Source organism: Rhinoderma darwinii, chromosome 4, assembly GCF_050947455.1.
Source record: "Rhinoderma darwinii isolate aRhiDar2 chromosome 4, aRhiDar2.hap1, whole genome shotgun sequence".
Lineage (NCBI taxonomy): Eukaryota > Metazoa > Chordata > Amphibia > Anura > Rhinodermatidae > Rhinoderma > Rhinoderma darwinii.
Window position 1 is genome coordinate 319,976,096 of NC_134690.1, and position 15,933 is coordinate 319,992,028.

At 41.1% G+C, this 15,933-nt stretch overlaps 1 protein-coding gene across 1 annotated transcript in view; it reads right to left on the reverse strand.

Annotated features, from left to right (window-relative positions):
* The window catches only part of RMDN2 (regulator of microtubule dynamics 2), a 110,801-nt gene extending 95,122 nt beyond the window's left edge, over positions 1 to 15,679 (reverse strand). Inside the window, exons 1-2 of the mRNA XM_075862766.1 lie at positions 15,596 to 15,679; positions 7,655 to 8,354 (exon numbers count right to left, since the gene is read on the reverse strand). Of these exons, the coding sequence (XP_075718881.1) occupies positions 7,655 to 8,082 (428 nt within the window). The 5' untranslated portion in view covers positions 8,083 to 8,354; positions 15,596 to 15,679. The remainder of the gene's footprint in view (positions 1 to 7,654; positions 8,355 to 15,595) is intronic.
* Between the last annotated feature and the right edge of the window lie 254 nt (positions 15,680 to 15,933).

The following is a 15,933-nucleotide window of genomic DNA, read 5'->3' on the forward strand; positions in this document are numbered from 1 at the left end:
CGGGGCTCTGCTGTCTGATGACAGCTGAGCTCCTGCTCCAACGCCCGCGATCGAAGTTTACTTTGATCGTGGCCGTTTAACCCGTTAAATGCCGCCGTCAATAGCGACCGCGGCATTTAACTTTGTTTACAGAGGGAGTGCGCTCCCTCTGTCACCCATCGGCGGCCCGCGAATGCAATCGCGGGTCTCCGATGGGGTGTCATGGCAGCCGGGGGACTGATAAAAGTCCCCAGGTCTGCCCTGGACATATGCCTGTTAGGACGCACCGGAGGCACGTCCTAACAGATTGCCTGTCAGATTTACACTGACAGGCAATAATGCTCTGGTATACGAAGTATACCAGAGCATTATAGCAGCGATCGGAACATCGCACAGTAAAGTCCCCTAGTGGGACTAATAAAAATAAGTCATCAAAGTGAAATAAAGATTATTAATAAAGTACAGTAAAAAAATAAATAAAACCATTTTTTCCCATAAAAAGTGGTTTTATTTAGTAAAAGTGTAAAAAAAAAAGTACACATGTGGTATCGCCGCGACCATAATGACTCCATTAATAAAGTTAATATGTAATTTAAACCGCAAAGTGAACACCGTAAAAAAAAACCGCAAAAAACTATGGCGAAATTGCAATTTTTTTCCATTGCCGCCAAAAAAGTCATAATAAAAATGAATCAATAAGTCCCATGCACCCCAAAACAGTACCATTCAAAACTACGTCTTGTCCCGCAGAAAACAAGCCCAAAAAATCACTACATTGATGGAAAAATAAAAAAATTACGGCTCTTGGAAAGAGACGATGCAAAAGCAAATAATTTTAGTTCAAAAGTGTTTTTATTGTGCAAAAGTCGTAAAACATAAAAAAACCTCCACATATGTGGTATCGCCGTAATCGTACCAACCCATAGAATAAAGGTAATATGTTATTTACGTCGCATAGTGAACGGCGTCAATTTAAAAACGCATAGAACAATGGCGGAATTTCAGTTTTTTTTTATAATCCCCCCCCCCCAAAAAGGTTAATGAAAGTTAATCTAAAAATTATATGTACCCAAAAATGGTGCTATTTAAAAGCACAACTAATCCCGCAAAAAACAAGTCCTCATACAGCTATGTAGACGAAAAAATAAAAACGTTATAGCTCTTTGAATGCGACTATAGAAAAACGAATAAAATAGCTTGGTCATTAAGGCCTAAAATGGGCTGGTTACTAAGGGGTTAAAGAGGCTCTGTCACCAGATTATAAGTGCCCTATCTCCTACATAATCTGATTGGCGCTCTAATGTAGATAACAGCAGTGGTTTTTATTTTGAAAAACGATCTGTGTCCTGCACTTCTCATTGTTCCAGCCCAGCATGATCCACATCACAGTGTGATTGTGCAGTGAAAGAAGCTGGGCTGGAACAATGAGAAGTGTATGACGCTGATTGGTCACTGATTGGTCAGCCTCATGCACTCCTCTGTACAACACCCAGTTGGTAAAAAGTGAAAACACGCCCAGTTGTCCATTGAGAAACTCATTAGCATAAATCTAAACTAGCTCATAACTTGCTCAAAAATGATCGTTTTTCAAAATAAAAACCACTGCTATAACATTACAACGCCAATCAGATTATGTAGGAGATAGGCCACTTCTAATCTGGTGACAGAGCCTCTTTAAAGGGATACATCTCAGTGCATAAATGTGTGAAGTATACTGTTTGACTGTTTTTAAGAGCTGAACGCAAACTATCTTTACTCTTTCCAAGCTAGAAAGTCATTCTTGTAGGTCACTTGTCACAGATTATACTGCTGTTATTTTATAGTCTACATATCCAAAAGTATTGCAGTGTATAATAAATGCGATCGGATGATCGCATATTAAAGTCCCCTAGTTGGACTAGTAAAAAAAAAGTTTAACAAAGCAAATTTTTAAAAAAAAAAAAGTGAAACATAAAATGAAAAACCCACTTTTTCCCACTTACAAAATGCTTCATTATTAAAAAAAAATAAAGTAAAAATGTTACACATATTTGGTATCGCCGCATCCGTAACGACCCCATCTTTAAAGTTATTACATTATTTAACCCGCAGAGTGAACGCCGTCAAAAATTAAATAAAAACCAATGGAAAAATTGCTGTTTTCTGTGAATCTTGCCTTAAAAAAAAGTGAACAAAAAGTCGCATCTACTCCAAAATGGTACCAATAAAAACTACAAGATGTCCCACAAAAAAAGCCCTCCTACAGCCGCAACAATAAAATATATGAAGACACAAAAACAAATAATTAAAAAAAAAAAGTGTTTTTACTGTGTAAAAGTAGTATACAAATTTGGTATCGTTGCAATCGTAACAAGCCCCTGAATAAAGTTATTGGGTTATTTATACACCACGGTAAACGGCGCAAATTTAGGACGCAAAAAAGAGTGGCGAAATTTCAGGATTTTTTTTTCTATTCCCCCCCCACAAAAAAAAAAAAATAAATCAATAAATTATATGTACCCCAAAATGGTGCTGTTAAAAAATACAACTTGTCCCGCAAAAAAACAAGACCTCATACAGCTATGCCGACGCAAAAGTTATAGCTCTTAGAATGCGACGATGGAAAAACTTAAAGCATAGCTTGGTCATTAAGGTTTAAAATAGGCTGGTCATTAAAGGGTTAACCCCTTAACGCACCATGACGTAACTGTACGTCAAGGTGAGCAGTAAGTTTGCGCACCTTGACGTGCAGTTACGTCTGTGCTTTGACAGTTAACCGCTGCGCGGCGCTACACCGCAGCGGCGGTTAACTGTGCAGGGTGTCTGCCCTGCATTCCCCGTTGCCGATCAGCGGCCCATCGCCGCTGATATCGGCAGTTGACCCCTTAATTGCGGCTTGATTTTGAACACCACAATTAAGGTGTTTAGCGCCGATCGGCAGCCCCCACGTGAAATCACGGGGGCTGGCGATGGTACCCATGGCAACCGGACGCCAGACAATGGCTTCCGGGTTGCCATGCACAGAAGCCTATGAGGACCACCCGGAGGGTGGTCGTCGTAGGCTTCCTGTCAGTGTGACTTTTACGTCACAATGACAGTTGGAATGCATTACACTACGTAGGTAGTGTAATGTATTCCAGCAGCGATCAGAGCTGCAAGTCTAAGTGTCCCCTAGTGGGACAAGTAAAAAAAAGAATAAAAATGTTTTAAAAAAAAAAAAAAAAAAGGTGTAAAAATAAAAGTTATAAGTGATATAAACAAGAACTGCTTTTTTTCCTATTATAAGTCTTTTATTATAGGAAATAAAATGAATACGTAAAAAAAAATTACACATATTTGGTATCACCGCGTTCGTTACGACCCCAACTATAAAACTATAATATTATTTTTCCCGCACGGTGATCACCGCAAAAAAAATAAACGAACAACAAAGCCAGAATCACTATTTTTTGGTCACCACCCCTCACAAAATATGTAATAAAAAGTGATCAAAAAGTCGCATGTACCCCAAAATAGTACCGATACAAACTACAACCCGTCCCGCAAAAAAACAAGCCCTTACACAGCTTTTTTGACTGAAAAATAAAAAAGTTATGGCTCTCAGAATATGGGGACACAAAAAAGTTATTTTATTGCGCAAACGCTGCAAAACATAAAAAAACCTATATACATATCGCCGTAATCGCACCGACCCGCAGAATAAAGTATAATAGTCATTTATAGCCCAGGGTAAATGCCGTCAAAAATAAATAAAAATCATTGTCAAAATTTATGGTTTTTGGTCACCTGGCTTGCCGAAAAATTGAATAAAAAGTGATCAACAAAATGGCATGTACCCCAAAATGGTACCAATGAAAATTACAGATTGTCCCGCAACAAATAAGCCCTCACACGGCTCCGGTGGTGAAAAAATAAAAAAAGTTCCGGCTCCCAGATTATGGCGATGCAAAATGTACAGAGCGTTCCAAAAGCGGATAGGATCGGGTGCCATTTATAAGTGCGACACTGGCCACATATCTGTGGATTATTATTTATTTACCCCATTATTATACCCTCTTATTATGCCCCTGATGTACTCTGCCCAGCCTACATGTGCCCCCACATTATAAACTGAAATACCAGCAAATGCCAGAGCTAATACCAAGCAAAATATGCGCTCCAAAAGCCAAATGGCGTCCCTCCCTTCTGAGCCCTACAGCGTGCCCAAACAGCCGTTTACGTCCACCGATATGGCATCGCCATACCCGGGAGTATTTGTGGCACAAACTGGGCACAACACATAGTGCACTAAAATGACACATCAGTGGAAAATTTAAATTTTCAATCTGCACCATCCGCTGCGCATTAAACCCTTCGCGCACCATGACTTAAAAGCATGTCGTGGTGTGGGGGGGGTGATATATGGAGCATCTCACGCGCTGAACCCGCCCCATACGCTGCGGGTGTCAGCTGTGTATTACAGCTGATACCCAGGACTAACGGACAGAAACAGCGATCACGCTGTTACAGGAGCCTGTAAAAATCACAATATACTGCAATACATTAGTATTGCAGTGTATTCTACCAGTGATCTAACGATCGCTGGTTCAAGTCTCCCAGGGGGACTTATAAAATATGTAAAAACAAAAGTAAATAGTTATCAGTGGAAAAAATTAAAATAAATATTTAAAGTCCAAAAAGAAACCCTTTTCACATTTTTTCTCTAAATTAATGTAAAAAAATAAAAATAATACACAAAATTGGTATCGCTGCGTCCGTAAAAGTCCAAGCTATTATAATATACCATTATTTAACTCACACGGTGAACGCCGTGAAAAATAAAGAATTTTAAACTGCAAAATCTCAGTTTTTTGGTCACCCTGGCTCTACCAAAAAAAGTAATAAAAAGTGCTCAAAAAGTCTTATGTACCAAAAAATGGTACCAATAAATACTACAGCTCGTCCCGCAAAAAATATGCCCTCACACCACTCTATTGACGGAGAAATAAAAAAAGTTGTGGCTCTCGGAAAGCGGGGAGGAAAAACGAAAAAGCAAAAAATGAATCAGTTCGTTAAGGGTTAATTACTTTCTAATGAAAAAGCATTTATGACCACATGTGGGGTATAGCCGTACTCGGGAGAAATTGCTTTACAAATGTTGGGTTGCATTTTCTCCTTTATCCTTTGTGAAATTTAAAAAATGCAACATTTTAGTGGAAATAATGTTGATATTAATTTTCACGCCCTAATTCTAATAAATTCTGCAAAAGACGTGTGGGGCCTATATGCTCACTATACCCCTAGATAGATTCTTTAAGTGGTGTCGTTTCCCAAATGGGGTTACTTTTGGGGGCTTCCACTGTTTTGGCCCCTCGGGGGCTTTGCAAATTCGACATGATACCCAAAAACTATTCCAGCTAAATTTGAGCGCCAAAAGCCAATAGCGCTCCTTCCCTTCTAAGCCCCGGTGTGGGTCCAAACAGCAGTTTATTACCACATATGGGGTATTTACGTAATCAGGAGAATTTGTTTTACAAATGTTGGGGTGCTTTTTCTCCTTTATTCCTTGTAAAAATTAAAAATGGCTACCTTTTTCAGAATAAAAAGTAGATTTTTACCTTTACAGACTAATTCCAATGAATTCAGCAAAACAACTGTGGCGTCAAAATGCTAACTTTACCCCTAGAAAAATTCCTTGAGGGGTGTAGCTTCCAAAATGGGGTCACTATTGGGGGTTTCCACGGTTTTCATCCCTCCAGTGCATTGCAAACGCGACACAGCACTGAAAACTATTCAATCAAAATCAGAAATCCAAAATCCAAATGGTGCTCCTTCTCTTCTGAGGCCTGCTGTGGGTCCAAACAGCAGTTTATTACCACATATGGGGTATTGCTATAATCGGAAGAAATTGCTTTACATATGTTGGGGTGTTTTTTCTACTTTATTTCTTGTAAAAATTTAACATTTCTAAGTTTTTTCACAAAAAAAGTAGATTTTCATCTTCACATACTAATTCAAATAAATTTAGCAAAAAAACTGTGGTTTCAAAATGCTAACTATACCCATAGATAAATTCCTTGAGGGGTATTGTTTCCAAAATGGGGTCACTTTTTGGGGGTCTTTACTGTTTTGGTACCACAAGACCTCTTCAAACCTGACATGGTGCCTAAAATATATTCTAAAAAAAGGAGGCCCCAAAATCCACCAGGTGCTCCTTTGCTTCTCAGGCCGGTATTTCAGTCCATTATCACACTAGGGCCACATGTGGGATATTTCTAAAAACTGCAGAATCTGGGCAATAAATATTGAGTTGCATTTTTTGGGTAAAACCTTCTGTGGTACAGAAAAAATGTATTACAAATGAATTTTCGAAGAAAAAAAATTTAATTTGTAAATTTCACCTTTACTTTGCTTTAATTCCCGTGAAACGCCTAAAGGGTTAAAACAATTTCTGAATGCTGTTTTGAATACTTTGATGGGTGCAGTTTTCAAAATGGGGTGACTTCTGGGGACTTTCTAATATATAAGGCCCTCAAAGCCACTTCAGAACTGAACTGGTCCCTGAAAAAATAGCCTTTTGAAATTTTCTTGAAAAGATGAGAAATTGCTTCTAAAGTTCTAAGCCTTGTAACGTCTTAGAAAAATAAAAGAATGTTCAAAAAACGACGCAAACATAAAGTAGACATATGGGAAATATAAACTAGTAAGTATTTTGTGTGGTAATACTATCTGTTTTACAAGTAAATACATTTAAATTTAGAAAAAAGCTAAATTTAGAAAAAAGCAAATTTTTGCTAATTTTCTCTAAATCCTGGCGTTTCTTACAAATAAATATTGAATTTAACGACGACATTTTTTCAGTATCATAAAGTACAACATGTCACGAGAAGACAATCGCAGAATCGCTTGGATAGGCAAAAGCATTCTGGAGTTATTCCCACATAAAGTGACATGTCAGATTTGCAAAAATGGGGCTGGTCCTGAAGGCCAAAACAGGCTTAGACACTAAGGGGTTAAAAATGTGACTGAGAAAGTATAAATTAAAAACAGGTTAAAGTGGGCATCTTATGTTAAAGACTTCAGCACTCAGCATACTAAAGCTGGCAGGTAGAATAAGCTCTGTATTACTAATCTCAGAAATAAGAAGATTACACATGGAGGATAGATAGATTTCTAGGGAAACATTGTATCTTCAGCATCCAAAACAGTGCTTTTTCATGTTAGTAATTGCTGTGAATATACCATACGAGCATGATGAAACAATAATATCTGTAACATTAAAGTAAAAGTCCCATAATGGAGAAGAGTTTCCCATAATAACTATGCATCGGACAATGCTGCTAGAAGGTGACATGGCTGAAAGAGTGGAAATTCGACTGGATCACTCACTTTCCTGGAACATGGTTGGTGCTGCATACGCACAACAAGAACGTATGTCATTTCAGTTCTTTTAATTAATAAAGATCTTCCATGGACAGACAAAATAATGAGCAAAAGCAACTCACAAGTGGAGGATTTTTATTAAAGTTTAGGAATATTTACTGGCTTGTACAAGGACTAAGATTCCGATTAGGATTTGGTGATGAATGGCATAGTCCGTAAGTGCAGATTTTATGTAATGTATAGATAGATGCTATCTTCGGCGTAAAAACATAATAAAAACACAATAAACTGGTTAGCACTGCTGTAATTGGCAATTGCTGAATTTCACACTTACCCTCCTTCACTTTCGGCTTCCTCAGAACTAGGGTATTCACCCAATGCCTTTGTGGTCTCACTTTTCTTTCTTTTAAGACTTCTGTGCTGGGGACTAACTTTCCTCCCATCGTTCTTGCCTCTTAGCTCATCTTTAATTTGTTCTTCTAATTTAGGAATAGTTTCTTTAAGAAATTTAACCTCCTCTTTGAGTTCCTCAACGCTTTTCAACAGGCTTCCCAGTTTCTCCAAGATTTGCAATTGACGGCCCTGAAGGACAATGACAGCACCTTGGTTATCTGTAGAAGATGACCAGTTTTCAGGCAAGCCGAAAAAGTAGCCATGTTTTCCGTATCTTCTCCACCACAACAAGGCGATGCTAACTCCTGCAGCTCCTGTAAGGACTCCCAAAAGCAAGCTCCTGTTCTCGGCTTGAACAACATTACTCATGTTAACACAACAAGTGCTAGAAAATCACTGCTGATATTTCTTGTGAGGACTTCTCAGCAAGCAGACAGCATGGAATTACAAAGTTCAATACGTGGAAGGCTACATTCTTCCTTTGCTAGATTTATTACAGAAATTGATAACGTTCCGCTATTGAAGGCTGCCATCAAGAATGCAATGGTCGTAGAATGACCATGAGTCCCAGTTCTAGGAAACACGGCATCTTACTTTTCATAGGTCCAAAGTCACCCCTGGACGTCAATGATTTTTGTAACCTGCCAAACAGAAGAGTTGTTGAGTAACCAGAGAAAGTATATCAAACAGACATAAAAGCTTTCGAGATATATTTAAGATATGTGTAAACCCCTTATATGTGGAATAGAGCGGAAAAATGTAATGTGGTGAATTGCTAAAAACTCAATAGTACATTATACAACCGGTACAGAGGTTTCAATTTACTAACCCAATGTTACTGAATAATTTATAAGTACAGCATAAACAGACCTGCAACTTGATAAAAACCGTTGCCTACTGGGGTTTTCCAAGTTAAAACTTTTATGTTTTAGTGCTTTTAACTTGGGAATGTGCTTACATCTGTAATGTACTTACAGTTTCATAATTGGCCCCATTTCCCAATGATGCCGTGGGGCACATGACTGGTGACGTTACTCTGCCCGCTGTGTTTATCATCCGTATACCTGTTACGTGGTGAAATTATTAACATTTTCTTCCTGGTATAAGACACGTCACTAGTGACGTGCCGTGTATGGGCTGTTCTGTTATACAGACAGGAAGGCACAGGCGTTGACAAGCAGACAAATGAGAGAACAGCAGGGACTGCGCATGGGCGTTCCTGGCTGTATAACAGAACAGCCCATACACGGGACCTCACTAGTGACGTGTCTTATACCAGGAAGAAAATTTGAATAATTTGACCACGTAATAGGTATATGGCCGATAAACACAGTGGGCAGAGAATGATGTCACCAGTCGTGTGCCCGACGGTAGCATCGGGAAAAGGGGCCAATTTTGACAGTGTAAAGTACATTACAAATGTAAGCACATGCCCAAGTTAAAAGCACTAACACATAAAAGTTTAACTAGTAAAACCCCTTTGAGAATATAAACTTACAATGTTTGACGGCCATTGCAGAGCAACAGCAAAGGTGACCACCATATATGAACTTACACTTCAATGGAATGAGATGGTCCCCTTGCTTGGGGAAGCAGTGCATCCTTTTTTATACAAAATGATATGGGCACAGACACTACTGCATCATAGTCTCTGCCTGTAAATGATGCCAGCACAGATAGGGCTTCCTCTATCACTGTAAACAATGAAGGTACAGATAGTACTGCTTTGCAGTCTTCTCCTGTAAATCATACCAACACAGATAGTACTGCTTACCTGTCTGTCACTGTAAATCATGTAGGCACAGATGGCAGTGCATCTGTCTTTTTTTGAAAATTGCAGCTAGTACTGCATCCCTGTCTCTCCCTGTAAATGATAGCAGCACAGATAGTACTGCTTGGGCTCTGCTGTTGGTTTCTTTCATGCAATGGATCTAGCATTTCCGTTTCTCTGTTCCTATGACGGAACAGAAAAACGAAAAACCTAGCGCAGATGTAAACAGAGCCTTTCCTGCCTGTCAATGTAAATCATGTAGGCACAGATGTTAGCCCCTCCATGTCTTCTGTAAATGATACCACCGAAGCTAGTACTGTATTCATGTCTCTTCCTGTAAGGGCGGATTCACACGAACGTGATTTGCATCCGTGCAGCCCGCATGGTTTTGACGCGGGTCGCACGGACCTATGCAAGTCTATGGGGCAGTGCATACTGTCTGTGAGTTTTGCGCAGCGTGAGTCCGTTGCGTAAAACTCGCGACATGATCTATATTTCTGCGTTTTTCGCACATCCCACACCCATTGACTTCACGCACTTCCGTGGGACAAGCGTTATTCCCGCAACAGCAGTAAAAGAATGAATGTAAACAGAAAAGCACCACGTGCTTTTCTGTTTACAAACATCCAAACGGAGTGTCATAATGATGGCGGCTGCGCGAAAATCAGCAGCCGCGCATCCATATGAACAGGGCACACGGAGCTTTCAAGTGCCTTTTGCGCGCGCAAAACGCAGCGTATTTTGCGCGCGCAAAAACGTCACGTTCGTCTGAATCAGCCCTAAAGCACAGATAATGTTGCCTCCCTTCTTTCACTGAAAATCATTTAGGCATAGATAGTATTGCCTCTGTCTTTCCTGGTAAATAATATCATCCATGTCTCCCACTGTAAATCATGTAGGCACAGATAGCACTCCCTCTCTGTGTGACTCATGAACAGAACTAATTCAGACGACCGTAGTATACGCCCGTGTGACGGCCGTTACAACAACAGCCGTCACACGGACACATGTATTTCAATGGGGGCGTTCACACGGCCGTTGTTTCATTGGACCGTGTGAATGGTCTGTTGAAAAATAGAACATGTCCTATTTTCTTCCGTTTTCACGGATCCCTCAATAGGTTCAAGTCTATGGGACCCGCACAGGTGCAACTCTGATGTGAAAAACGGACGTTTTCCACATCCGAGTTTGAACCTGTCTGTCTAAGTAATGAAAGGAATACAGAGAGGAAAGAAAAAAAAACAAGGCTGCTGGGTTTAGAAAGGATAAATATATTTCACGATTTTAGTTTTACTATATACAAAAAAAAAGGGGAATACTATGTAGCTGGCATAATTAGGTAACAAACGACGCGAAAATCGCGAGTGGCTTAAAAAACGTATGAAAATCAGGAGCGGTTTTCCCTTGAAAAACAGCTCTGTATTTGCAGACGTTTTTTAGTAAGCGTGTGAACATACCCTAAGCAGGAGCTGTAACGAACTTAGAGGGGCCTGCTGAATACAGCTGGTGTCGGAAAAAATTCGGACTCCAGCTATTTAACCCTTTAATTGCAGCAGTCTGACTGCGGCAAGATCAAAAGGTAACTCCCTGCTTTGATCTGGTCATCGGAAACCCGGTGACGTGATCAAACACCGGGGGAATCCCTCTGCAGTCAGCCCTGGGGACCTACAAAGGACCCCAGGGCTGTCTGTTCAGTTTGCCTGCTATTAGGGCACACGATGTGCTGCCCCAACAGCAGCCTGTGTCACAGTGACACACTATAATGTATTGCCATACAGGAGTATGCTAATACATTACAAGTAAAAAATAAAGTTATAAATAAAGTTCCCTTAGGGTATGTTCACACACTTTTTTGCAGGCAGAAAATTAAGCCTCAAAATTCCGGCCATTGAGCACCACGGGCAAAAAACGCCACAAAATACGTTTTCTCTGCCTCCCATTGATGTCAAAGGGAGGTCAAAGACGTAAACGCCCGAAGATAGGGCATGTCCCTTGTTTTTCCCGCAAGACTGTTTTTCTCTCTTAAGGTCAGTACACACAGATTTTTTGACACGTTTTTTGATGCGGAAACCGTGTCAGAAAACGCGCCGAAAATGCCTCCCATTGATTTCAATGGGAGGCAGAGGCGTTTTTTTCGGCAAGCGGAAAAAACGTCTCGCGGGAAAATGAAGCGACAAGCCCTATCTTCAGGCGTTTACGTCTCTGACCTCCCATTGACATCAATGGGAGGTAGAGGAAGCATATTTTGCTGCGTTTTTGCCCATCGGCGCTCAATGGTTGCGGGCGAAAAACGCCACAAACGGAATTTTGAAGCAGATTTTCTGCCTGCAAAAAACTCAGTGTGAACCCAGCCTAAATGGGATTAAAAAAATAAAGTCGAAAAAAAAGAGTCATTATTTTGCATAAAATATATTTTATTGCCCCTAGACTAAATAAAAACAAAAAAACCTACACATATTAGGTATGTAAGCGGCCGTAATAACCTGAAGAATTAATCTAACGGGTTATTTAGCGTGAACGGGATAAAAAAAGAAAAAAAAAAGAGAAAAAACGATGCTGAGAATCACTTTTTCTTATATTTACGCTGTAAAAATAATTTTTTTCTATCCCCAAACTATGAAAAAAAAATACAAAATTCTCCCGCATAATACAAGGCCTCATACAGCCACATCAATGAAAATATAAAAAAGTTATGGGTGCTGAAATGCAGAGAGGTAAAAACAGAAAAATGTAGCTGGTCATTAAAGGGTTATTCCCAAGTTGAGACAATTTTTTTTTTTCAATGCATTCTAAATCAGAAATGAAATGATAAATCAATTGTTAAAAATGTATTCCCTAACTAACTACCTTTTTTAAAACTTGATAACTCTGCTAGTGCTGGTTATCTTTTATAAAAAGGGACGTGAGTGGCTCGATGTCAAGCCGCTCTGCAGTGTGCGCGCTCCCGACGTTGCTAGATACTGTCGTTCTAGCAGCATCGGGAGAACGACCGTCTCAACCAGGCATGGTAAGCCTGGTTGAGACGAACACACCGTGAATTTTAATGCACCCACGCCACTACTCACTGCAACACCCTGCCACCCTTCTCTGTAACCCACTTTCCCCCCTTGTGGAAAGCCACTTCCCCCCTCGCGCTAAGCTGCCTCCCCCCCCTTGTTGCAACACTCCCCCCCCCCCCCCACATGTAGTAACTGTACTCGAGGCACCGGTCCGGCGGCAGCACTCGGCGAACCTGGGCAAGTGCTGGGGCCCGCTGCTCTTGTAGGGGCCCACTCGTCCGCCGGGTGCCTTACATGCTATAGCCGTCTGTGGTTAATTGCAGAGAGGAGCAGATAAAAATATTTTAAAACAAACTCACCTAACACGTTCCCACGAAGAGTTGAACCGTCCCGTCACTTGCCTTCTTACTGCTACTTGGTGATAAAAAAAAATGCGCAGAATGCCGCAGGATTTTTCTACCTCCAAAGAAAGGACATTCTGCTTCTTTTTACAACAAGCAGGCATAAGCCGTCCAGGAAAAAAAAAAAACACCTCTGCCTCCCACTGAAATTAATGTGGGGCGTTTTTTGGCCATATTTTAGCGCCAATTCAGACACCGTTACATCGACAAATTCAGCGCCAAAAAACTATGTGAAGTGACCTTACAGCCATATTCAAACGGGCATGTATCAAATCGGATGTGAAAAACAAGCCGTTTTACACGTTCGATTCGCACCCGTGTGGGACTTATTTTCACGGAACCCTCAGACTGGAGTCTATTCAGGAATCCGTGAAAATGGACAAAAATAGAACATGTCCTATTTTTTTTTTTTTTAGAGGCCCTTCACACGATTCATTAAAACAACGGTCGTGTAAACAGCCCCATAGAAATACAATTGGAAGCAGAGACTGTTTTTTTTTTCCGGGCGGCTTTTGGCCACTCGCAGAAAAAAAAAAAGCATCATGTCCTTTCTTGCCGTGGTTTGCACCTCTGACTTCCAATTGAAATAAATGGGGGTGAGAAAAACCTCTCGGCGCTCGTTTCTGAGCATTTTTTGTGGCAGTTTTTGACCATGGTCCTTGCATTAGCTTCACTGGCCGCAGACCAAAAATGGCGCAACAAAAAAAAAAAATCACAGAAAAAGGCGTAGGCAGTTCAAAATCAGCTTAAAAATTCCTGAAGGAATTCTGAGGCAGATTTTATCTGCCTACAAAAAACCCTTTGTGGATAGGGCCTAAGGCCTCATTCAGACAGCAGTATTTTGCTTCAGTATTTGTAAGCCAAACCCAAGAGTGGGTCAATAACACAGAAGATGTAGAAATCTTTCCGTTATACTTTTGTTCCTGTGTAGAGGCTCCACTCCTGGTGTTGGCTTCCAAATACTGACCAAAATATTGCCATCTGAATGAGGCCCAAGACTGAGCGGATGCCTTTAATAGATATCAATCCAGTTTATGTGAATGTGTGTACAGCAGGTGACAGCACTCTGCCGCCCGTTCCATTCTGAAGCCGGTAGAGCAGATGCGGTGTAACAGAGAGTGTGTGTGAATTATTATTTTTTTAGCCCAACCAATGATTAATATACCCAACGGGTGGCACATAACGACTGCTGTCCGGGTACAGAGAAGATACATAGAAGCTGCATCTAAAAACCAATTAAAAATTTCCAATAAGAGTTTTTGTATGTATTATGCTAATGAAGGAGCCAAAGTCCATTAGCACACACAACACTTTTGATTGGCCAAACAATCCTTTATTAGTAAAAGTGAGAGGAACAGTTTAGAGGGTACACTCAATAAGGCCTTATTCACACGAACGTGTGCGTTTTGCGCGCACAAAAAACTATGTTTTTTGCGCGTTGCAGTTCCGGGCCATCCTTATGACACGCGGTTTTGATGTTTAGAAAAATAAATGATAGAAGTGCTTTTATTTTATCCTTCATTTCTTTATCTACTGTTGCGCGAATCACACGCGACACGCGGAAGTGCTTCCGTGTGCGATTTTCACGCACCCATTGACATCAATGGGTGCGTGATGCGTGAAAAACGGCCAAGTATAGGACATGTTGTGAGTTTTACGCAGCGGACATACACTGCGTGAAAATCACGGACTGTCTGACCGGCCCCATTGACTAACATAGGTCCGTGCGGCGCGCGTGATTTTCTCGCACGTATTACGGACGTGTGAATAAAGCACACAGAGTTCAGAGTTCACACGGGGAGGATACGCTGCGTAAAAGCACGCGGGGTATGCGCCTTGTGCACCAACGAAAATTTGCCGCCGAAAAAGTGCACCAAACTGTGGTGCAGTTTTTTGCCTGGAATGTCCGCTGCGGAAAACTGCAGAACTTAGCTGGCCTACTGGGATGACGTTTCATCCCAGGAGACCGCCGCAGCCTGTGATTGGGAGAAAGTGACATCCCAGGAGGCCAGCCTTCTGACATCATCAAGGCTGGCCTCTAGGGATCACGTTTCATCCAATGAGGCTGCGCTGGAGTGAGGAACACAGACTTCTGGGTAAGTAGGAGGTTTTTTTTTTTTCCCAGAGTCGCTGTGAACCCACACCTCCCATTGACTTCAATGGGGAAAACCTGCAACAAATAAGCCACTTTTACACAAATACAATTGACATGCTGCGGAATAAAATTCTGCACCGTATGTCAATTTCTGAGCGTTTTTTGCCACTCAGTATTTACGCAGAGTGTGGATGAGAATTGTTTTAGATCATCCACTTTGCTGCTACTGTATTTGCTGCGGATTTTTCCCGCAACGTGTGAACTGATCCTAAAACTGGTTACATACATTAGATAAGTCACCAGAATTGGCCAATTGACAGATTGCTCATGTTGGATTTTAGCATGCCCAATCCTTGAAAATGAGAAGGGTCTGCCAGCAGCTTATAAACATGCACGCTCCGCAGGAGAGATAGCGGTCAGCTGTCCTGCATGGAATAAAGATGAACACATTCTGGTTTTCCAGTAGTTCATGCTGGCAGACCATAATAAAGACCCTGCTGCCGTCCCCTGCACAGAGTAACGTCCGTAACTTTGCTCTATTTGCAGCAGTGATTCGCAGAGTACACAGCATAGGTGAGCGAAGTGCTATAAACCCGACGGCCCTCATTGTACTCACCCACTGTTACGTCTCCCCGAGCTGCAGGTCGTATTTGACACTTCAGTGTGTGTCAGCAGCAAAGTCTCGGTTGCTACATAGGAATGTGGTACCATTAGTTCCGGAAGAGGAAAGGTTCCGCCCACCGCTGTCACGTTGGAGGCGGTATAGTGAAGCTGGCTGGTGGGACTAAAATTTAGAAGGTTATGGTTTCTTGTAATTGTGCTTAACGACAAATAAAAAAAAAATGGCTTTGTATATCACTGCTGCATTTTACTGCAGTGTCTTTTCCTCAATGAATAATATACGTGTATATATATTCACCTGGTTGGCTATATGTGCTCAGATAGACCTGTCCA